This window comes from Argopecten irradians, chromosome 10 (genome assembly GCF_041381155.1).
Source record: "Argopecten irradians isolate NY chromosome 10, Ai_NY, whole genome shotgun sequence".
Taxonomy (NCBI): domain Eukaryota; kingdom Metazoa; phylum Mollusca; class Bivalvia; order Pectinida; family Pectinidae; genus Argopecten; species Argopecten irradians.
Window position 1 is genome coordinate 39,712,228 of NC_091143.1, and position 26,316 is coordinate 39,738,543.

Genomic DNA, 26,316 nt, shown 5'->3' on the forward strand with positions numbered 1-26,316 from the left:
CCAATGAATCAAAACGAAGAAACAGCATCATAAGCAATGTCATTTTAATCTAGAAGTTTTAATAATCGTATTGTTATTTTAAAATATTCAAATAAGGTTATTGTTTACGATCACAACTACATCTCCGTCTTAGTAAACACGTGAATCAATCGCTGTGACTCGGAAGGACGATCGCCGTTCAGACTCAGGCCTATTTAAAATTCACTGCAAACGTTTACATATCAAATTTGTTCATAGACAGAAGAATTTATGTGCAAACGATCGTGATTGATGCAGTTGTTTGTAACATCGTACACACATGTGTAGGAAAATGGCGCCGGGTTGAAGCCATACTTTCACATTTTCACACTGGGTCTTGTTTGGGTATTTGATCGGTATTGCTATTGATACGACGATAGTTTTTGATAATATTTCAGATATTAATCCAAGTATTAACTGCATTAAAACATCGTAGCAAGTATTTTTGTATCCAGAGTAAAATACGAAACTTTGCGGCTAATCATATTATACTGACTGCGTAAACAAAACATGGCGGCCGAAAAGTAAAGCATGGTTTCTCCAACTGATCGTTGAACTACAGGTACGTTACGTTCACAAATAAACATATTTGAAACTGTAAATGCCTTAAGTAGATGTTTTAGGTAATGATTGTATTAAGTTAGAATCCACGAGTGCAGAAACGATCTGCATCAATGACGAATATCTTTGCCGATGCATGTAAAAAAATGACAAGCCGTACGAACACTAAAACGTGTTGGAAGTGTTCATGGAAACAAATATCGGCGTATTTTGTTGAAAATAGCCTCCGATTAAATATAAGCACTGTTCACATTTTGTAGTTATTGATAATTAAATTAAATCACCCGTGAATTAACTTGAATTAAATGACAAAAATAACAAGCACACAAACAGTTCTTTACTACGTGATTTTTCTATGCCGATAAAATAAACAAAAAAAAGTTCCGATACAAAGTCATTTTGGTGATATTTTTAATTACTCCATTGCTCAAATCCATCATCCAGTAAACTGAAAAAATAGGTGGGGGGTCTTATTTGCAGACATCCCCCCTAAGTCTGAAAATGTGTCAAAATAGGTGGGGGGTCTTATTTGCGGGAGGGGTCTTATTTGCGGTGAAATACGGTAATACTAGCTATACTGTTTTCCAGTCATGCACTATTCCCAGATGAATTGAAAGGTAATTTTGAGCAAGTTGTGTTCTAAATGTAGGGTATATAAAGCTGTGTGATGGTGTGTTTTGATGGGTGTTTAATGTGTACACACACTTAACTAAGACACAGCAGTAAAGATAACTACCCTTGAAGATTCCTTCTAGTTGTTATAAGTAGATGACGTCATACTGTTAGTCTATAAGACTACTATCTCGATTCGTTACTTAGTTATCTCCCTTTGAAGATTTCCTCCTAGTTGTGATAAAAAGGTGACATCATACTGTTAGTCTAAGACTACTGTCTCTATTCATTACATGGTAATCTCCCCTTGAAGATCCCCTCCTAGTTGTGATAAATATATATGACATCATACTGCTAGTGTAAGATCAATACTTAGTTATCTCCCCTTGAAGATCCCCTCCTAATTGTGATAAATATATATGACATCATACTGCTAGTGTAAGATCAATACTTAGTTATCTCCCCTTGAAGATTCCCTCCTAGTTGTGATAAATATATATGACATCATACTGCTAGTGTAAGATCAATACTTAGTTATCTCCCCTTGAAGATCCCCTCCTAGTTGTGATAAATATATATGACATCATACTGCTAGTGTAAGATCAATACTTAGTTATCTCCCCTTGAAGATCCCCTCCTAGTTGTGATAAATATATATGACATCATACTGCTAGTGTAAGATCAATACTTAGTTATCTCCCCTTGAAGATCCCCTCCTAGTTGTGATAAATATATATGACATCATACTGCTAGTGTAAGATCAATACTTAGTTATCTCCCCTTGAAGATCCCCTCCTAGTTGTGATAAATATATATGACATCATACTGCTAGTGTAAGATCAATACTTAGTTATCTCCCCTTGAAGATCCCCTCCTAGTTGTGATAAATATATATGACATCATACTGCTAGTGTAAGATTCAATACTTAGTTTTATCTCCCCTTGAAGATTCCATTCTAGTTGTGATAAGTAGATGACATCAGACTGCAAATCTTAAGACTACTATCTCTATTCATTACTTAGTTATCTCCCTTTGAAGAGATGGTGTCATACCATTAGTCTGTGACTACTATCTATTCATTACTAAGTTATCTCCCTTTGAAGATATGACATCATATACCATTAGTCTGTGACTACTATCTATTCATTACTTAGTTATCTCCCTTTGAAGATATGACATCATATACCATTAGTCTGTGACTACTATCTATTCATTACTTAGTTATCTCCCTTTGAAGATATGACATCATATACCATTAGTCTGTGACTACTATCTATTCATTACTTAGTTATCTCCCTTTGAAGATATGACATCATATACCATTAGTCTGTGACTACTATCTATTCATTACTTAGTTATCTCCCTTTGAAGATATGACATCATATACCATTAGTCTGTGACTACTATCTATTCATTACTTAGTTATTTCCCTGGGAATAGTTTCCATGAATGATGGTGTTACTCAAATAAAAAACCAACATTTGGCTGCATAAATACCCTAAGACGACGTTGTGGATTGTTGTCCAATTTCAGGCTCTTCATGTGTTTTTGTAGCCAGACTGATGGATTGCTTTATTATCAAATTGAAATGCAGAAACAGCATTGACATGAATAGAGGTCAGCAATGAGAACAGCTATATGGCAATAAGGCAACCTTGCATATCACTTAAGGAGGTATGCTACCTTTCTGAGATATCATGCTATTGTTGTACAGGTACTTTATTTTTACAACATTTCAAAACATCTCAAAATGTGATCAATAAAATATGCATTTTGACATCCGTCCAAGTTTGATAGATTGATTCACACCTCGTTAGTCTGAAAATTAAATCATAATATATCAACAAGGTAATTTGTTTGGGTAGTGTATTCAAGTCTGACTTTGATGCATGGCATCGCAGCCATTCTGTGGTACTTATCATGTTTATACATTTATGGAAATGTCTGCTAATACCTAATAATGCGCATCTCGCAAATCAAACATGGAGATTTCCTAGAATGATGGATAGCGGAGATGAGTCGGTATATTGGTCTGAATCGCCAGCCTTAACAGTTGTGTGTATATATACTGTGTTTAATGTTAATGGGCGGGCCTGATGAATAGCTATGGCTTGCTGATCTTATGGATTTCAGTTTGTCTTTAGGAAAATTTCAACTTCAGATGTTTCTGATGCAAAAAACCGGAAAAAATATTTGGGGAGATAAATTAAAAATTTTGAGCCTGAATTGCGGGGGATTATTCAACAACCGAAAGATTTAATGTTTGACATTTGATGTTTTCTGTTTAGGAAAAACTTATCGCTGCATTCTAAAGCAGTAATTTATAGATAATACACTTTTGAATTTGGTAGAGGACTTCCTGATGTTTGATAGGGACCTAAAGAAAGTTGCAGCCTTCATTATTTTATTGATTCAAATGTAAAATATTCAGAGATATGAAATAATGGAAAGCATAGAAAATAAAGAATAATCGGTGATGTGGAATGATTTTAAAATGATTTAGATAAAGGCAAACGCTGCAACATCTTTAAGCTTCATTATAACTGTGACATTAATTTGCCTTTCTTACAACCTCATGGCTTATTTTACAGAGAAGGCCATGTATTTACATTTACTGTGACTTAGGACTGGTAAATTTGAATCCTTGATCAGATATGTAAATGTATGGCTCATCTGTCCTACCATGCAGATTGCAGGTACTCAAGGTTGCTCCCAAAAAAGCACCATCAATAAAGTACAGGCCAACTAAATTCAGTCTACCTGCTTAATGTTTGTTTAATGAATGAAGTCTGAAGTGAATAAGTAGAGACAAGGTAGAGAGTTACATGTAGAACTATTGCCAGAAACGGAGAGCGTCCATCACTGAAATTCAATGTGCATAAATATTTAACAATTACATGATGTCACTCTCTTTATTATGGAATTACAAGAGACAAGAATGTGAGTCCTTGTTGTTTCTCTCTAGGTCATATTTTTAGGACTAAGGTTGCACTGTGTGACCTCTGGTAAGTTTTAACTCTTGTTCCACATTTTCCTATATGTCTGCTATTAACAATGCAAGAAGCCACTGTGAAAACTCGACTGTCATCAAAATATTGGAGAACCTATATCAAGCACCCTCCTGGGAAAGCCCGGCTCTAGGTCAACCTGATTCTATCTTTATTGACATTTGCCTCTCTCTGCCAAAGACAGACCATTTAGGTGAAATTTCCATTGAGAAAAGTGGGTAATGGAACAGAAAAAATGGCTTTGTTGATGGAACATCTCCGGCAGATGTGAACAGAAAAAATGGCTTTGTTCATGGAACATCTCCCGGCAGATGTGGTGGTGTCGGTGGGACACCTCCTATAGGTGTGGTGGCAACGGTGGTAGAATATTTAATGGCCAGTCTTCTGACAATTATGTGTTGGTATAGAGTACAACTATGTGACAGAATCATTAAGCAGCACCTTCATTTAGTGACAGCTGACTAACGAAGTGCTCTCAAACTAGATAAACTGGATAAAACCCTTGGTTATCTTTTTCTCCATATTTGGCAGCTTTGATAGATATTGATGGTAAAATACAGCTGAAAAGAGGATCTGTCATTCATTTCAATTATAACTTGGAAATTCTGAAGAAAAAATATGCTTTCCTGAAACCTCATCAAGGAGTTTTTATCCCCCGCCCAACTTCGTTGGGCGGGGGATATATACAAATGGGTTCTGTCCGTCCGTCCGTCCGTACGAATGGTTTCCGGAGCATAACTCTAAAACCAGTAGAGATATTTCCACGAAACTTCATACACACATTGGTCTTATGGTCTAGTAGTGCCTTTTGCTATTTTTAGGTTTTCAATTTTTGCATTTTTTCTGTAACCATGGAAACATTGCTGAAAATATCATATTTTTGTACCAGGTTCGTTTCCGGAGCATAACTCTAAAACCAGAAGAGATATTTCCACGAAACTTCATAGACACATTGGTCTTATGGTCTAGTAGTGCCTTTTGCTATGTCAAGGTTTTTACTTTTTGTACTTTTTTCTGTAACCATGGAAACATTGCTGAAAATGGCAGATTTTTTTGTAATCGTTTCCGGAGCACAACTCTAAAACCAGCAGAGATATTTCCATGAAACTTCATAGACACATTGTTCTTATGGTCTAGAAGTGCCTTTTGCTATTTTTAGGTTTTCATTTTTTGCACTTTTTCCGTAACCATGGAAACATTGCTGAAAATATCATATTTTTGTACCAGATTGTTTCCGCAGCATAACTGGAAAACCGGTTGAGATATATGCACAGAACTCCATAGGCACATAAGTCTTATGAACTAGTAGTGCCTTTGGCTATTTTAAGGTTTTTACTTTTTGTACTTTTTTCTGTAACCTTGGAAACATTGCTGAAAATGGCAGAGTTTTGTGTAAGAATCGTTTCCGGAGCACAACTCTAAATCCAGCAGAGATATTTCCATGAAACTTCATAGACACAATGTTCTTATGGTCTAGTAGTGCCTTTTGCTATTTTTAGGTTTTCACTTTTTGTGCTTTTTTCTGTAACCATAGAAACATTGCTGAAAATATCATATTTTTGTAGCAGGTTCATTTCCGGAGCATAACTCTAAAACCAGCAGAGATATTTCCACGAAACTTCATAGACACATTCTTTTTATGGTCTAGTAGTACCTTTTGCTATTTTAAGGTTTTCATTTTTTGCACTTTTTCCGTTACCATGGAAACATTGCTGAAAATATCATGGTAAATGGTAAATGTTACTTTGCAAAACTCCACCCATCTTTGTGTATATAGTCTAATATAAAGGCTGTATACCTGATTCAACAATTGCAGCCCCGCTCTACTTGAATTATACTCCATCTTTCTTTAGCTCAACTTCCTTTTTCCTGTTTTTGTTATACACATATGTATCCACAATCAAACTTACTTCAGCTTTGATATCTCCATTGGCGGGGGATCTGAATGACTATGTCCTTGTATTTTTTAAAGTCATCATCTCTGGCATCTTTGTCCATCCGTCTGGCTTCAACTTCTTCTCCAAAAGTTGCAGACCTAGGGTCCTAAAATTTGGCCTGTGGCATACTGGAATGTATGGCTATCAAGTTTCTTCAAGCAAATGACCTTCATTCAAGGTCACAGAGGTCAAATAGGCTAAAATCTTTAAACAACTTCGTAATAACCAAGAGGCCTAGAGACCTGATATTTGGCCTGTGGCATACTGGGATGAAGGGCTACCAAGTTTCTTCAAACAAATGACAATGACCTTCATTCAAGGTCACAGGGGTCAAAGGCTAAAATCTTAAAACAACTTCTTGGGAATAAATAAGAAGCCCAGAGACCTGATATTAGGCCTTTAGCATGCTGGGATGAAGGGCTACTAAGTTTGTTCAAATGAATGACTTTGACCTTCATTCAAGGTCACAGGGGTCAAATAGGCTGAAATCTTTAAGCAACTTTTTATCAAGAACCAAGAGGTCTAGACACCTGATATTACCTGGAACATTCAAAGAAATTCTTATTAACTCTCTTATATTTAAAATATACATCATGATTACCAGATAGCAGGTTAACAATTTGGCCCCAGTTGTGCAAGGGATTAAATTCGCAAAATGTGTGAATCTGCAAATTTACCAAAATTAAAACCCCTGTAAATACAATGTATAAGCAACTATACAGTGATACGATAGAGGAAACATGGAGATCCTTCTTCTGTATATGGATCTTGTGTCCTGTTGGAGTATTCCTAGAACGTTTACTGGAGTGCTGATCAATATATGTGTCTGAGAGTTCACACTGTTACAGTAAGTGTGTGTATTTGACAGTTTATCCCTAGTTCACAATATTTCAACCCCATACCTAAAACTACAACCTAATTGTACTTCAAACCACTGTATTATATCTCAGAAAGACCAGTGACAGAGGACTAGATTGTTTATTTTCTGTCAAAATTTTACTCTGTAAATGGTTTTTTTTAAGTTTTGTATCGTGCATGAGTAATATAATGATAAGTAGGATCCTTACAGACTAAAAATATATAAACTAATAAAAATAAAATTTACGCTGTTTGTTGAAAACCCGGATGTCCATTCCATCCAGATTTTAGACAATAGAGGCAGGACTTTTATGCCTTTTCTATTTTTTATTTCAGATTATGTGATAAAATATGATATTGAATATTATTGATTGTAATTCAGACCCTATTGACTTCTTATCATTTCTTTTCTTTTCTGATCAGATTTGTTTTCAAAGCTTAAATTTTGGATTGAATTTTGTCATTTCTTTATTGATCAATCAAATCAATTTTAGCTCTGGTTTATCAAAAGTTGCATGATGTGTCGAGACCACACTAATGAAGGATTAGAGTTGCTCTGTAAGTTTGACCCTTTCAGTGTAGCAGAATCTAGTGCCATAGGTTATGGAACATTTGTAGCTACTTGGTCATCTGTCTCCCACACTGATATCACAAATTGAATATTGTCCCCAGACGTCCAGGGCACCAGGGATTACCGCCAGGGGATTTTCAAGCTACCCAATAACACTTGGAGGCTTATCAACTTTATATACTTAAGGATTAATTAAACTTCAATCTGTCCATTCAGCTGATTGCATCTGCTTTAGTCTTCTGTAATCATGTTGAAGTGACAGGAACTCGAGTTGAATGGGTGTAAGTTGGAAGTTACACGCTACAATGGTTAAGGTTGCTGTATGGTGAAATTAAAACACTTTTCAAGTCCTGTGTATTGGTTGTCATGGTAAAATTGTAATAATTCAGGTGTCTGCATTTTCTGAACTTTGTTCGTTAGAGTACTTGTAATATTTGAAAAGCTTCCATTCTCTAATCCATTTGAAACAAATCCAATGTGATATGATCAACTGTACATTGCTCTAATGAAGGTTTTGATGTTTGGCTTTTATCTGTGTTGATCTGTGTGATAAAGACGTTTGTAAGGCTGGAGAAGTGTATTTGTTTGATTGCCTGATGTGTGGCTTGTTGGAAATCATCAGATATCATAGATTTTTCAGAGGTCTGAGATTGCACAAAGATATTCAACCTTAGATTCAGTGCTCTCTTTCTATTTCAGTATTCCGCCTTTGCATAATACAAAGTTATCTCCCTTGCAGATAGGTATCATTGCATAATACAAAGTTATCTCCCTTGCAGATAGGTATCATTGCTACATCATTATTTTGTGAGCGTAAGTCACATCATTTTCTTCAAAAAGTATGATGTTACTCTTGCGAACTCATGATGTCACAATCAATACCTTCCCACAAGGGCAGATAACTCTGTAATATGCAAATAAAGGGTTAAGAAAAATATTCAGCCCCCACTCCTCCCGCCATGCTTCTGTGCAGCCACAGCTTGGTAGGGAAAAACCTATGTTGATTCTTAGCTTTTTTGGAAGCTTAAAAACAAATGCTTGTAGATTAAACGTTATTCCATCCTGTCCATTCTTATAATGCCTTTTAAGCATTTCTTGTTCGAGAAAAATGAGACAAAAACCAGTGTATGTATGGGTAGGTTTAACATTGTGATAAAAATTTAGTTTTATGTCGGCATAGGAAATTTTTTGGCCAAAGATGTTTCTAATGGTGATGTAGGAGAAAGCCATTCTTGTAGGAAAGCAATCTATTAGGAGCCTTTTTGTATCTAAGGATACACATATTACCATAAAAGTGATCATGTCTTAGTTAAACACTTTAAGAAGTCTAGCACTACTGGATTTATAGCCGTTTTTCGGACAAGATTTAGAATTTTATTGACAGTAAAATTTTCATGATAGGAAGATATTCATCTTTTGAGAATTGAACACGATTGTTCTTTAAAGTCCTTTTTATTTAAGAATAGAAATTAATTTTTTGTTTGTCTTTGACATTTGAAAAACAGAGAGTGGTTGTAGGTTTATAGATTTCATAGTTCATGAATTTCCAACATTTGCCACTATTTTCAATTTAGTTTCTGTTAATTAGATATATGTAGTATTTCACAATTTCTTGATTTTAAATGTGCAAGGCTGAACAACTCTCAATATTAATTGTTTTGCATTTAAAATTTTAAGTCAACAACTTCAATTTAAATCATTGCAGTGTTGACAGTTGTATGGAACATTTCTATAGCAGGTGTTCCCTAACACCACAGTGTCAAATCCACCATGATTTGCTTCATCATGATGTGTGATATTTACTAATCATTGCCATATGCTGTGTCTGGGGGTGACTCGCAGACTGATAGCCATGCATTACAGACAGTGAATGTGTATTGGATATGCATCATACAGTTGGCCCTATCCATGTTACAGGGGGGAGTAGGTACATGAATCAGGTGTTTGTCATGCAACTCTCTTTTCCTCATGGCAAGTGCCTTGCTTCAGTATAGACAAATCTGGACTACAGGACTAAAGCACAGTCCAACGTTATTTCTGCTCTTTGAAAATAAGGAACTGAAAAAGTTTAAATGAATATATTTCATTCAGCACCACCAAGTGTTGAGACATCACAGCTCCACCTAGTGTTGAGACACCACAGCTCCACCTGGTGTTGAGACATCACAGCTCCACCTAGTGTTGAGACATCACAGCTCCACCTGGTGTTGATACATCACAGCTCCACCTGGTGTTGAGACATCACAGCTCCACCTGGTGTTGATACATCACAGCTCCACCTAGTGTTGATACATCACAGCTCCACCTGGTGTTGAGACATCACAGCTGCACCTGGTGTTGATACATCACAGCTCCACCTGGTGTTGGGAAATCACAGCTCCACCTAGTGTTGATACATCACAGCTCCACCTGGTGTTGAGACATCACAGCTGCACCTGGTGTTGTAATCACAGCTCCACCTGGTGTTGATCACAGCTCCACCTGGTGTTGATACATCACAGCTCCACCTGGTGTTGAGACATCACAGCTCCACCTGGTGTTGAGACATCACAGCTCCACCTGGTGTTGATACATCACAGCTCCACCTAGTGTTGAGACCTCACAGCTCCACCTAGTGTTGAGACCTCACAGCTCCACCTAGAGTTGAGACACCACAGCTCCACCTAGTGATGAGACATCACAGCTCCACCTAGTGTTGGGAAATCACAGCTCCACCTAGTGTTGAGACATCACAGCTCCACCTAGTGTTGAGATTCCACAGCTCCAGCTGGTGTTGAGACATCACAGCTCCACCTAGTGTTGATACATCACAGCTCCATCTAGTGTTGAGACCTCACATCTCCACCTAGTGTTGAGACCTCACAGCTCCACCTAGTGTTGAGACCTCACAGCTCCACCTAGAGTTGAGACACCACAGCTCCACCTAGTGTTGGGAAATCACAGCTCCACCTAGTGTTGAGACATCACAGCTCCACCTAGTGTTGAGATTCCACAGCTCCAGCTGGTGTTGAGACATCACAGCTCCACCTTGTGTTCAGATTCCACAGCTCCACCTAGTGTTGAAACTTTGTCTATGGCAATAATGCCAGAAAAAATTTAACACCTTTGAATAATGATATGACAGCTACACTTAATAGCAGAAAAAAATACAGTTAGCACAATACATTTTATTTTTATGAACATTTCCAATTGAATACTGAGAAGAAGGCTGCAATGTTCTATTCTTGAAGGTTTTGACAATTGATGGTTGGGCCTTTTCTTAAGAATTGTCTTCATGAATTTCAACTAGTTTGATGACTTAATTTTCCTGACTGGTGGCAGTCATGTGAATTAAAATGGAAGCATTGGTGTGACATTTCAAACAAAATATTTGCGTCTTGTTTCTGCTCCCAATGACATGACAATGCCTTGTTAATTTTGACAGAACTAAAAAAAAAACAAAGATTCTTGTGTCATTAACATGGACAAGTTGTTGATATTTGTATTATGAATTCAAACTTCATATTTTGTACTATGTATGAATGTGTATGCCATATAATGTATAGGAAACAGCAGAATGAATGGAATAGACAAAGTTGTTTTTAGACTGAGGTTTACTGACTGTGAACTGTACTGATGAAAATTGCTGCTTCTAAATCCGGCCGTAAACTTGTATCAAAATCTTATGTGTTTTCAGCAAGTGGTGTAAAGGGGCGTGGAGTACCTGTGATATGCGTAGTGTTGGAGGGCGGGGCCAATACTATACGATCAGTACTGGAGTACGTCACTGACTCTCCGCCCGTCCCCGTCGTCGTCTGTGATGGGAGTGGCCGGGCGGCAGACCTACTGGCATTCACTCATAAGTACACTCTGGAGGACGGGTAAGTATTCATACACCTTCCTGTTACTGTCTCCCACACCTGTCGGGTAAATACTAACTATTCCACACCTGTCGGGTAAATACTAACTATTCCACACCTGTCAGATAAATACTAACTATTCCACACCTGTCAGATAAATACTAACTATTCCACACCTGTCGGGTAAATACTAACTATTCCACACCTGTCAGATAAATACTAACTATTCCACACCTGTCGGGTAAATACTAACTATTCCACACCTATCAAATAAATGCTAACTATTCCACACCTGACAGGTAAACTCAATCTATTCCACACCTGACAGGTAAACTCAATCTATTCCACACCTGTCTGATAAACTCAATCTATTCCACACCTGACAGGTAAACTCAATCTATTCCACACCTGTCTGATAAACTCAATCTATTCCACACCTGACAGGTAAACTCAAATTATTCCACACCTGTCAGGTAAATACTATTTGTTCCACACCTGTCGGATAAACTCGATCTATTCAACACCTTTTCAGAATCACTGTCATTTTTAGCTCGCCTATTCGAAGAATAGGGGGAGCTAATGTTGTCACCCGGCATCGGCGTCAGCATTGGCGTCCCATTTCACGTTAAAATTTTTGAGCAAGTTTCTGTTTCGTCAATTGTTTAAGCTTAAGTCATCATAAATGTTTATGATTTTATTTTCCTAATGTGTATGGATGCTGAACGTGATAATACAACCAATTTTGGGCCCTTTGGGGGGTTTTTGAGTCTGTTAATTTGTCATATTTCCATGTTTAAATAGTAAATATTTGAACATCAACTTCTTCTGAATAGGCGAGCTTTGCTGTTCTCCAACAGCTCTTGTTATGTAAATGCCATCAAGTTTCTATTTCTTTGACGATTTTAAGGTGACCTATTAAACACACTTGGTAGACCTTCATCCTAGCATGCTGCAGGCCAAATATCAGTACCCTGGGCCTTTTGGTTATTAAGATGAAGTTGTTTAAATGAAAAGTTTATGCACGGCGCACGACAATGGACGATGCATGATGATAAACAAATGACCTTGACCTTCATTCAAGGTCACAGGGGCCAAAAAAGGCTAAAATCTTCAAACATCTTCTTTTGAATAACTAAGAGGCCTATAGGGACCTGATATTGGGCCAGTAGCGAGCTTGGATGAAGGACTACCAAGTTTGTTCAAACAAATGGCCTTGACCTTCATTCAAGGTCACAGGGGCCAAAAAAGGCTAAAAAAAAATAAATGTATAACTTTCTGTGTATTTCTGTTCTACTTTATATTGTATTAGCAGTCAAATGACCGTTAATTTCAAAGTTAGCTATAAGCTGCTGATGGATTTGATTTCAAAATCCGTGGTTTTTTTCATTGACTACCTGTAGGTAATAAAACAAAATTTTCAGCCAGACTAAATATTCTTACAACGTAATAAAAGTCTAATAACTTCAAAAAGCGTTTGATCAAGGTTGTATGAAGTTCATTATCCTTTCTGTTATTGTCACAAAACATTGTCATGGTTACATGACTTGGGTTTTATATTAGTGGTAAAGTTTTAGAGTGGCCATGAGGGATTTTTGCAGTAGTATTTGAGCATAACATGATTTTAGTAATGAAGCAGCAAGGCAGCCTTAAGGTTAATATTTAGTGATGGGACCACAAAGCTGACTATTACAAAGGAAGAACAACTCCACTGAGCTCCATATCGTTAAAGTGATTTAGGAGTCAAGCATATGTAAAAAATTCGGGCAAAAGGCTTATGAAATAAAAGAGAAAGTTAAACAGAAACGGATTGCAGACTCGACTGCGGCGTGATGATTGTAAAGCTAATAACTCTGAATGGTTCTGACAGGTTGGATTTGTTCAAATGGCTGCAGGAGTGCCACAGGTTGTCAAGGTTATTGATGACTGGTTCATAAATTTGGTCTTATAATTCAACAACAATCTTACAAGAAAAACAAAAATCTTGACATGGCGTAAAAATCAAAAAGACAGGAAAGATAATAACACATGTGAAGTGTATGCAATGTATCTCATAAATGTTGGGCTGATATTCTTTGGCATCCTCCCTTATCGGCCAAGCATGGTGATCTAAAGACAAGTTTTATTGATGGAAGAAAACCAGAGTTCCTGGAGAAAAAACACCAACTTATGTATGCAATACCCAGTAAATCTTGAGCATGTGGGCATCAAACTAATGCAACTGTAAGGATGAGAACTTTTACTAGAATATTGGGCATTACAACCGCCATGCTGATTGAGGCTCAGCTGTTGCTAATATTCCTCTTGTACTTTTGCTTTAGTGTCTGTCTACTGAAAGATCCTCTCAGCGGTATCATTGTCTACAAATACAAAATGTTCAGACTCAATTCAATTTGGGCTATGGTAGTCTGAGATTAACGCTATGTCAAACAGAATTGTGTCGTCCTCTGGGACTGGTTCGGGAATCTTTGACAGTGACCTAACCGGTACAAGACCTGTACATGGAGCCATGTTAATCTGATAGCAGTTGTGTATGGTATGACTATTCTGGCTGTTGCTTGTGTGTTGTGGAGAATTGTACAAAAACAATTTAGAGGAAGATTTTAATGCATTATAAATCACATTTTGTTATCACAATAGGATCAATGTAGTGTAATCTTACCCATGTATAGAACCGTTCATGTCCCCACCATAAAATCGGGGGCACCAGGGGGACATTCCCGTAATAGTCTGTACCTTCGTCTTACATTCCAACTTTATAAGGAAAATGTCATGTCTTACCCACATTTCTCGTTTGAGTGACATTTAACCAAACAGAAATAAAGAACATTGAGTATTGCCATAGAGGATTTGTAAAATCCCAACAAGCGATGGCAAGGTTTATATTTCCAGTTAAGGCCTATGGGCCTTGACTGGAAATGTTAGGTTATACAGTGTTAGTTTACACAGGTCTATGGGGCCTCTTGTTAGGTACACAGGTCTATGGGGCCTCTTGTTAGGTACACAGGTCTATGGGGCCTCTTGTTAGGTACACAGGTCTATGGGGCCTCTTGTTAGTTTACACAGGTCTATGGGGCCTCTTGTTAGGTACACAGGTCTATGGGGCCTCTTGTTAGGTTACACAGGTCTATTGGGCCTCTTGTTAGGTAACACAGGTGTGTACACAGGTCTATGGGGTCTCTTGTTAGGTTACACAGGTCTATGGGGTCTCTTGTTAGGTACACAGGTCTATCTTTGTTAGGTAGTACACAGGTCTATGGGGCCTCTTGTTAGGTACACAGGTCTATGGCTTATAGGTACACAGGTCTATGGCTCTTGTTAGGTACACAGGTCTATGGGGCCTCTTGTTAGGTACACAGGTCTATGGGGCCTCTTGTTAGGTACACAGGTCTATGGGGTCTAGGTCTATGGGGCCTCTTGTTAGGTACACAGGTCTATGGGGCCTCTTGTTAGGTACACAGGTCTATGGGGCCTCTTGTTAGGTACACAGGTCTATGGGGCCTCTTGTTAGGTACACAGGTCTATGGGGCCTCTTGTTAGGTACACAGGTCTATGGGGCCTCTTGTTAGGTTACACAGGTCTATGGGGCCTCTTGTTAGGTACACAGGTCTATGGGGCCTCTTGTTAGGTACACAGGTCTATGGGGCCTCTTGTTAGGTACACAGGTCTATGGGGCCTCTTGTTAGGTTACACAGGTCTATGGGGCCTCTTGTTAGGTACACAGGTCTATGGGGCCTCTTGTTAGGTTACACAGGTCTATGGGGCCTCTTGTTAGGTACACAGGTCTATGGGGCCTCTTGTTAGGTACACAGGTCTATGGGGCCTTATGTTAGATTACACAGGTCTATGGGGCCTCTTGTTAGGTTACACAGGTCTATGGGGTCTCTTGTTAGGTACACAGGTCTATGGGGTCTCTTGTTAGGTTACACAGGTCTATGGGGCCTCTTGTTAGGTACACAGGTCTATGGGGCCTCTTGTTAGGTACACAGGTCTATGGGGCCTATGTTAGGTTACACAGGTCTATGGGGTTATGTTAGGTACACAGGTCTATGGGGCCTCTTGTTAGGTACACAGGTCTATGGGGTCTCTTGTTAGGTTACACAGGTCTATGGGGCCTCTTGTTAGGTACACAGGTCTATGGGGCCTCTTGTTAGGTACACAGGTCTATGGGGTCTCTTGTTAGGTACACAGGTCTATGGGGCTCTTGTTAGGTTACACAGGTCTATGGGGCCTCTTGTTAGGTACACAGGTCTATGGGGTCTCTTGTTAGGTTACACAGGTCTATGGGGCCTTATGTTAGGTACACAGGTCTATGGGGCCTCTTGTTAGGTACACAGGTCTATGGGGTCTCTTGTTAGGTTACACAGGTCTATGGGGCCTTATGTTAGGTTACACAGGTCTATGGGGCCTCTTGTTAGGTACACAGGTCTATGGGGCCTCTTGTTAGGTACACAGGTCTATGGGGTCTCTTGTTAGGTACACAGGTCTATAGGGCCTTATGTTAGGTACACAGGTCTATGGGGTCTCTTGTTAGGTTACACAGGTCTATGGGGCCTCTTGTTAGGTACACAGGTCTATGGGGCCTCTTGTTAGGTACACAGGTCTATGGGGTCTCTTGTTAGGTTACACAGGTCTATGGGGTCTCTTGTTAGGTTACACAGGTCATGGGGCCTCTTGTTAGGTACACAGGTCTATGGGGTCTCTTGTTAGGTACACAGGTCTATGGGTCTCTTGTTAGGTACACAGGTCTATGGGGCCTCTCTTGTTAGGTACACAGGTCTATGGGGCCTCTTGTTAGGTACACAGGTCTATGGGGCCTCTTGTTAGGTTACACAGGTCTATGGGGCCTCTTGTTAGGTACACAGGTCTATGGGGCCTCTTGTTAGGTACACAGGTCTATGGGGCCTCTTGTTAGGTACACAGGTCTATGGGGCCTCTTGTTAGGTACACAGGTCTATGGGGCCTCTTGTTAGGTACACAGGTCTATGGGGCCTCTTGTTAGGTACACAGGTCTATGGGGCCTCTTGTTAGGTACACAGGTCGATGGGGCCTCTTGTTAGGTTACACAGGTCTATGGGGCCTCTTGTTAGGTTACACAGGTCTATGGGGCCTCTTGTTAGGTACACAGGTCGATGGGGCCTCTTGTTAGGTTACACAGGTCTATGGGGCCTCTTGTTAGGTTACACAGGTCTATGGGGCCTCTTGTTAGGTACACAGGTCGATGGGGCCTCTTGTTAGGTTACACAGGTCTATGGGGCCTCTTGTTAGGTTACACAGGTCTATTGGGCCTCTTGTTAGGTACACAGGTCGATGGGGCCTCTTGTTAGGTTACACAGGTCTATGCAACCTCTTGTTAGGTTACAAGAGGAGAAGCAAACATTGTTATGTTGAATTAAAGTTAATGAGAACTTGTTGTTTCCTTTTGTCAGATTTATATGAACAATTAAATAGGCATTTATGAAAGAAGTTTGAAGAATGGCCGCCAATTCCACAAATCACATTTTCTGTGATTCCTTGTGTGACTTTTTAATAACACTTAAGTGAGATTTAATCCAGTTGCTTTTGGAAAATTTTCTGATGTATATTCACAGAGAAAGTAACTCCAATAAATCTTCATTTCTTATGGAAATGCAAGGATATAGCTTGTCATTGATTTTACTGGCTTTAACTCTGACTTAATAGTTCAAACCAAATGATTCATGTGGAATAAACAGAATGGATTTTAATACAAGTTTTTAGTATTCAACAAAGGAATTGATGACGGGATTCATCACAAATAGTAATGAGTATTCAATCTTTGAATAAATCTTAAAGGGAAAAAATACTTAAACCTAATATGTGTTGCAGTATAACTTGTCTAAACCGGATGTGAACGGGACCAGTCTATTTGTTCGGTTTATACAGGTGTCCGGTTTATAGAGGATAGAACCTTATGACAATATGTTCACATGAAAATCATCATAACAATTTTTTTCATTACAGCACAAACATTTATTCTCACATATGTACATGGTAGAACACAGAATTCCATCCTACGTTTTCTTGGTTAAGCTGAGGTGAACATGAACAATCCATTTCTCTCGGTGTGCTACATTCAAATTAACTCTCAGAATTTAGGTTTATGTTTTATTGTCAGAAATGACTGTGAAAAGTATTCACAAATACAATGTACATGTAACAAAACCGTCGAATGAAAAGTTGTCACTATCTAGCCCTTAGTATACCGGTACAGGTAAATACCCTTAGACGCCTCATGATCAGTCCCATGTTGTGAAAACATTGCGTCCGGTTTGCCCAAGTTAATTTTACAAAGAAAGGTAAAGTAACATTACCTAGACAGTTCCGGTTTTCAGAGTAGACAGGTTCCGGATTATGCAGTTTTAGGGTACTATAATTTATTAAGAAATTTGCTGGGACCAAACAAATTAATCGGTATAGACAAGTTTCCGGTTTAAACACGGGTTCGGTTTAGAATACTTAAACCTAATATGTGTTGCATGTTTTTGTACCAACTGTCATTATTGTAAGCCAACTTTTTTTTGTGAACATTTGTGGATCTAACATTCTATCAGTATCATGATTGAGATGTTAGTTCATGAACATAAACTTAGTGAATTTCCTTGGATCGCGAAATTCGCCAAAGGAAATCGCACGCAAAAGAAAGTTGGCTTCCAGTATTCATGGTGCTTGTAGTTTTGTGCTCTCTTGGAGTTTATATAAGCCTTAAAATGGACTTCTGATTATAGGTGTGATTTTGCTGATATAAGAAATGTTCTATGGAATCTTGTATATTGTTACAGGACCATGCCAGAGAGTCTTCGAGATCAGCTCATTCTCACGATTCAAAAGACGTTTCAGTATTCTCAGGAACAAGCAGAGAAGCTCTTCATTGAACTGATGCTGTGTATAAAGAAAAAAGAACTGGTAAGTACTAGTGTATCCAGAAATGTTTTTCAGTATCAGTTGTTAGTTGTTAGTTAGGATAGGAATCATTCTACTTACATTACTTGGTATAGGTGCTCCACATAGCCAGAGATTGAGGGCTAGTGGTAAAATGTCAGACACCTAACCACTCAGCCACCACAGACCAGAGGTGGAAAGCTTCAGTGGTAGAATGTCAGACACCTTAACTACTCAGCCTCCATGATCCAGAGGTGGTAGAATAGTGGTAGAATGTCAGACACCTTAACCACTCAGTCACTATGACCCAGAGGTGATAGAATAGTGGTAGAATGTCGGACACCTTAACCACTCAGCCACCATGACCCGCAGGATGAGGGCTAGCTATAGAATGTCAGACACCTTAACCACTCAGCCACTGTGACCCAGAGGTGATAGAATAGTGATTGAATATCAGACATCTTAATCACTCAGTCACAATGTTTTAGGACTGATTTGTCCTTCCATGACCAGAAACAATTATTCTTTTTTAACAAAATTGGGAGACAACTTTTAAGTTTGAGGAACATGGCTTTTAAAAGGTTGTTTATGCAGAGAAAAAAATTACATGCAGAGGATTTTGAATGAGTAAGGCTGTTTAGATTTAAAAACATATTCATCAACTCTCTTGAAAATATAGAAATAGAAAATAACTGACACTCTCAGAAGGTGTATTGTAAACAGTGATAATTAATACCTTTATATTACTGACAAGTGTACCCAACAGGGTTAAAACGATGTCTCTATCTTCAACTGATTTTTGGATACATTTAAATATCACTGTTTAATTGAAATATCTTAACTGAATGATAATTATTATCAAATGTTAACGGATTTCTTGAGCAGTTTGTAGGATTTAACTTTCTTTAAGTATCTTCATATATCAATACTTGATGAAAAAGTTTATCGTGTTTAGTCACCCCCATACTGAATGGTTAGATTGATTTCGGTCTTTTCGTCTTAAATTGCCGGAAGGAATAATTTTCATTAGGATATTTGACAGCTTAGAAGCCCCAAGAATTAGATGTCAATATGCAGTGAAATAAGCCATGGATTCTTGTCGTCAGCAATAACATGAATTTGAAACAGGTGGACCGTCTGCCTGGAGATGTTGAATGTCAAGCCTTACCAATAAGATGGTTCCATTAATATCACACTAATAGAAAAAGGGGCTTAGCATTCTGTGATGGTCAGAATAGAATTGTCGATGATATAAATGTCGTCTCCATTGACGCGTATTTTTGTGTTACAGATAACGGTGTTCCGAATGGGAGAAGGAGCTCAGGATATAGACCTGGCCATTCTTACCGCTCTGCTCAAAGGTAAGTTTTTCTGTCTCACTACACTATAGACCATCACATTGGGGATTTTTCATTGAGTTGAGGAGTCGATTTTACTTTTATTTTCTTAAAATTGATATGAGTATAGTAGACTGCAGATAATGAAAACTTTAAAAAAAAAAATTAAAATAATTCCCTCTGTCAGCCTGCCAATCCTCATGGCAGGTACATTATAGATTTGAAAATGTTTAATGAGCAATTCTTATATGTTTCAGATCATAAATTATGGTTGTATTATTGAAGATTATAATGCTTCTTTTGCCATTTCCTTGCGGGGTATATAGCGATACATATGTCTTTCCTGTCTTGCCTATCTTGCCTTCTTTCTTTCCATTCTGATTTGATATGAAGACACCTGTCTTACATTTTTAGTTTATTCTGTATAAAAGCTTTAAGAACTTCTTTAGAAGCTGGAGACAGTTCCACAGCTTCAGTACACTGTTTTATCATTATCATCAAAACTAGAGAAAAGGTCTATTGAAACACAGAGTGTAAAATTTTAGATCATTCATGTTGATGTATTAGATAAATGTTTATTGGTAGGTACGAATGGTACCAACAACAGATACATATTTATTTATATGTAGGTACCAACGCTAGTGCTCCTGACCAGCTCAGCCTCGCTCTAACCTGGGACAGAGTGGACATTGCAAGAAGTCACATCTTTGTATACGGGCAGGAGTGGCCAGTAAGTACTCCAATCATTTTCTGGTGTTAGATAGTTATTTCAAAACACTGGTGTGATAGTTGTATCACTGCACATGTATATACAGCAGCATTGGTGATGTCATCTTCAGAGATGTCGAAAGGTCCCTTTTGTGAATTTTAAACATTTTCCTTATCAAAAGTTCAAACTAAAGGTCAAAGGTTAAGGGGTCACTGTAACTAAATATAGAAAAGAAAATTCTGTGTGATAACCTACCACATGTGTCCTCATGGGATTGTTTTTAGTGGTTCAAAGGTCAAAGGTCAAGGAAAATGGATGATTAATTTAGCTATGATATTTTTACTAAATTTGTCATGAGACTCCGGCTCTGAGATCTGACACAGGCAGTATATAGTCTGCACGGAAGCTAAATCTTGACACATCTCACTACCAATGGGGAATATTGATAACTGTATCATGTTTTATCGTTGTCACAGCCTCCAAGTGTTTCCATCAACCACACTGCAAAACACAACCATATACTAAAGTGTATTACTGCCAGTTTTCATGCTTCCCATCCATTCTCAGAGTCATGATTTCTTCTTCACCTGTGGCCAAGTCAGATTGTCCTATTAAAAACCAAATGATACTGTGCCTGATAAGTGTTATAGCTATGATCATAAATTGTTACAGTTTTGGTTGAGTTATAAGGAATGTATGGCAGTTATACCATCTCCTACTCTGAAAACAGAGGTGTTACTTCGGGTTTGCTTTTCTGTTAGTCTATCTGTCCATCTGCTGGTTGGTCTTACAGACACTCAAGTAACTGTATTTTCCAAAGTCAAAACAATTCTCTCCCAATTTTTTTGTCCATTCGTTCGCGTTGTGTGAAAAGAAGTTGAGCGTTGTTCTTAAATTTGGTAGAATATTTCCCCATGATATCTAGATTTGATGTGTACAAAAGGATTCAAATTTAATCAGACCGCTCAGCATCCATCTTGTATTTTAACACAAAAAAAACCCCAAAAAAGTGAAGCTAAGTGATTAGTGATTAATAGTGACTTGCTTGCTGTAGAGATACCCTTGTGGGTTGGTTATTTAGGACTTAATCTTTCTGACATTGTCAATATAACTAGTTTATGGCTGTTTTCTTGCAATAACTGTAATAATTATATATATGAGAAGATTTTGTGTTAATTCATCATGATTAAAAAAATTTTAAAAAAAATCTTGGGGTTTGGGCAACAGTTGAGGAATGCCCACAATATTTTTGAAATATTTTCATTATTTGTTTGAAAAAAAAGTAATACAAAACTCATTTGTGTATTTTCTAGAAAAGTCTTACCCATGTATTAATTAGCTGATCATGTACCTCAGACAGTTATCTGTACAGATAAGTCACAACTAAATATAGAGTATATATTATAAGGATCAATCTAAAATTTACTGACTATAGGTCCTTAGGGCCAAAATAACAGCCATATTTAGCCTTTGGTTGATCCCTAGGGCCAATATAACGTCCGTATTTAGCCCTTGGTTACAGCTGAGTACTGGTTGACAGTCTGTGTCATTGACACACACAATCACCTGTGTTTGTGTCGTAATTGATATATCAGAACTTGACACCAGCAGTAAGTACATCTGTCCTGGTACTGTAGAGCTTTACATTTCCAAGTGTAGCAGGAATATTTAGTTAGGTTGAGGATTCCGCGGAACATTTTTATTGTTTTTAATAAAATCTGTATTACATTGCTGTTCGGAGAAGAAAAACAATTATAATCATAAATTAACTTTGATGTAAAGCAAATGTTCACTTAATGGACAATAAAAAAAGTTCCTGCATGGTAATAAAATGCCACCCCCCAAAAAATAATTTCAAGACATATAATCACTTGATCATTCACATTGATAGCATAGAAACCTGTCTATAAAACCCACTCAAGTAATTACCATCCATTTGTTTGATTTCGTAGAAACCTGTCTATAAAAACCACTCAAGTAATTACAATCCATTTGTTTGATTTTGTAGAAACCTGTCTATAAAACCCACTCAAGTAATTTACATCCATTTGTTTGATTTCGTAGTAGTAATTAGGCCCGCATCTGCGGGCCCTAATATCAGTTTCCGTCTGTCGTCGTGTCCTGTCGTTTTTTTCTTTGCACATAATGATGGAAGGAAATTCCCACTTGTATTTTCAGCTGAAATTAAATAAAAATCGCCATCTTGATTAACATTAAAAACCAATGTTGTTGCCTTAAGATAAACATTTGTTATAACATATGATCAAAGTAATGGCCATTACTAATCAAGGTACAAATTAAAAAAATTTTCTTGACATTTGCTACAACATTTATAATGAAGCAGTTGTTTTGATTTCGTAGAAACCTGTCTATGCATCAAAAACACCACTAACAATTTGTTATGGCAAATTAATATTCATCTTAATATCATTTTGTTTGATTTTCAAAATGGTCAGAAGAAACCTGTCTATAAAACCCACTCAAGTAATTTATATCCATTTGTTTGATTTCGTAGAAACCTGTCTATAAAAAATCACCCAAGTAATTACAATCCATTTGTTTGATTTTGTAGAAACCTGTCTATAAAACCCACTCAAGTAATTTACATCCATTTGTTTGATTTCGTAGAAACCTGTCTATAAAACCCACTCAAGTAATTACAATCCATTTGTTTGATTTTGTAGAAACCTGTCTATAAAAACCACCCAAGTAATTACAATCCATTTGTTTGATTTTGTAGAAACCTGTCTATAAAAAACACTCAAGTTATTACCATCCATTTGTTTGATTTCGTAGAAACCTGTCTATAAAAACCACTCAAGTAACTAAAATCCATTTGTTTGATTTTGTAGAAACCTGTCTATAAAACCCACTCAAGTAATTTACATCCATTTGTTTGATTTCGTAGAAACCTGTCTATAAAACCCACTCAAGTAATTACAATCCATTTGTTTGATTTCGTAGAAACCTGTCTTAAAACCCACTCAAGTAATTTATATCCATTTGTTTGATTTCGTAGAAACCTGTCTATAAAAAATCACCCAAGTAATTACAATCCATTTGTTTGATTTTGTAGAAACCTGTCTATAAAACCCACTCAAGTAATTACAATCCATTTGTTTGATTTCGTAGAAACCTGTCTATAAAACCCACTCAAGTAATTTACATCCATTTGTTTGATTTCGTAGAAACCTGTCTATAAAACCCACTCAAGTAATTACAATCCATTTGTTTGATTTCGTAGAAACCTGTCTATAAAACCCACTCAAGTAATTTATATCCATTTGTTTGATTTCGTAGAAACCTGTCTATAAAACCCACTCAAGTAATTACAATCCATTTGTTTGATTTCGTAGAAACCTGTCTATAAAACCCACTCAAGTAATTACAATCCATTTGTTTGATTTCGTAGAAACCTGTCTATAAAACCCACTCAAGTAATTTACATCCATTTGTTTGATTTCGTAGAAACCTGTCTATAAAACCCACTCAAGTAATTACAATCCATTTGTTTGATTTCGTAGAAACCTGTCTATAAAACCCACTCAAGTAATTTACATCCATTTGTTTGATTTCGTAGAAACCTGTCTATAAAACCCACTCAAGTAATTTATATCCATTTGTTTGATTTCGTAGAAACCTGTCTATAAAAAATCACCCAAGTAATTACAATCCATTTGTTTGATTTTGTAGAAACCTGTCTATAAAACCCACTCAAGTAATCTACATTCATTTGTTTGATTTCGTAGAAAACCTGTCTATAAAAACCACCCAAGTAATTACAATCCATTTCTTTGATTTCGTAGAAATCTGTCTATAAAAACTATTCAAGTAATTTACTTCCATTTATTTGATTTCGTAGAAACCTGTCTATAAAACCCACTCAAGTAATTACCATCCATTTGTTTGATTTCGTAGAAATCTGTCTATAAAAACTACTCAAGTAATTTACTTCCATTTATTTGATTTTGTAGAAACCTGTCTATAAAACCCACTCAAGTAATTACCATCCATTTGTTTGATTTCGTAGAAATCTGTCTATAAAAACCACTCAAGTAATTTACATCCATTTGTTTGATTTCGTAGAAATCTGTCTATAAAATCCACTCAAGTAATTTACTTCCATTTGTTTCTCATTGATAATCCCAATACGGATGCCTTTTGTCCTTTGAAAATCCTATCATTTACAGTGATGATTCTGAGATTGACATCTTTAGGTCTTTGATCACATGGTCGATTTGTAGATTTGACAGGTCGACTCGAGTAGATGTGACGGCCAGATAGACGTCTGCGTAGTTCATTAACACGAGTACAGTGGGTTAAGGACACATCTAGGGTTCCCATATACATCACTGGAAGGCTGACATGACCAGTTACAGGCAGACGGTCATCCCATCACCATTTACAGACACTTAAGCTGAGGTCACTTACCATAAAGGCTGGCTATCCATAAAATCATGGAATCTTTAAGAAGCAGTTTCATCTAAATTTTGGGTTGATATGCTCTGGACATGAAATTTGGCGAGCAGAGCATCTAAAATTACCTCCCCTTACATGACATTCTGTCAGGTCACGTCCCTTTTAAATATAAAATTAGAAAGGTGCATTTATTGTAGCCGTTTCTGAATCCTGTATGATCTAATTTGGTCATATCAAAAAGAGATTCTATGTTATAATAATTTTTTTTTTTTAAATCTTCGTTTTGAGTTCAAATTGTGTTCTAAGTTTGAAATGGAAACTGTAGGGTTTCTTTATATCTTCAAATCTCAGAAAAGGTCTCTGAATTTGCATTTACCAAGATTTTACGAAGTCTGTGGGTAATTGTGAAAATACAAATTAGAAATGGAGTTTATGTTGTAAGATTGAAAAAAGAAACACACCAAGGAAACATGTTGATTAGCATTAACAAACTTTACTGAAATTAGCTAATTAAAAATATATATTACTTTGTTGTATAAGAAATACATGAGGCCACAATTCCAAGTCTGTAATATGCTAATTTGTAGCCTAGAAATTCAGCATAAGGATTATTATTGTACAGACATACTATCTTTGTAATTAACGTGTGATGATATTAGGTTGTTGGCTGAGATCGTGATTAATGTGAGAATGTCATTTGTCCGACAAGCTAGCTGTCACATGGTCCAAAACCTACTGTACTTAACATAACAATCCGTAGTAGACATTTTGTGGGGAAGAAAAGGATATAGTGGAACAGAAGTGTTATAGAATAAATTTTTAATAGATTATTGATGTATCAGTTGAAATAGCAGTATTTCTGAATTTTATGTAAGACTTTGTCAAAACTACATATTTAGATGTAATATACTACAGATGAACCTCTTTACTCCAACTCTTAAAACTCATATACCTTTCTATTTTGTGAACTCCACCGAAAACTTAACTGTCTAGTATATCAACCTACCTTTAAAGACCACCCAAAATACCAGGAAAGGTCTGCATAGACAAGTATTCTTTATACACAGGTTAAATAGTGTTGAAATTTGCCATTTGTAAACCCAACAAAATGGTTGTTTAAGCAGGTGGTCATTATACAGAGGTGAAAATTAACCTCAACAAAATGGTCGTTAAAGCAGGTGGTCATTATACAAAGGTGGTCACTTAGACAGGTTTTTAAATTTATTCAATCATACTTCACTTAATGCTCTGACAATTAAATTGTTATTATGGTCCTACTAATTTTAAAGCTAATTACAATGTTTAGCTGTACCCTGTATAATTTTATAACTTAGATGGACATTTTAAAAGTAGGTTGACTTTGATGAGAAAGGCACTTTCTTTCAATGATAATAGAGTTGGTTTAAATTACAAAGTTTAGCAACAAAATCATGAAAAAGACACGACTGGAAATTATCAAAATGAAAAAATGTTTTGTAGTAAAAAAATAATTGAGGAAACATCAATAAGATGGATTGTTTTCAATTTCTATTACAATAAATTCATGTGA

At 37.0% G+C, this 26,316-nt stretch overlaps 1 protein-coding gene across 2 annotated transcripts in view; it reads left to right on the forward strand.

Moving 5' to 3' along the window:
- Positions 1-26,316, forward strand: part of LOC138333881 (transient receptor potential cation channel subfamily M member 3-like) — a 156,424-nt gene that overhangs the window by 85,432 nt on the left and 44,676 nt on the right. For both annotated transcript variants that reach the window (XM_069282523.1, XM_069282522.1), the window contains exons 8-11: positions 11,243-11,426; positions 18,203-18,326; positions 19,594-19,663; positions 20,269-20,369. In XM_069282523.1, the coding sequence (XP_069138624.1) occupies positions 11,243-11,426; positions 18,203-18,326; positions 19,594-19,663; positions 20,269-20,369 (479 nt within the window). The remainder of the gene's footprint in view (positions 1-11,242; positions 11,427-18,202; positions 18,327-19,593; positions 19,664-20,268; positions 20,370-26,316) is intronic.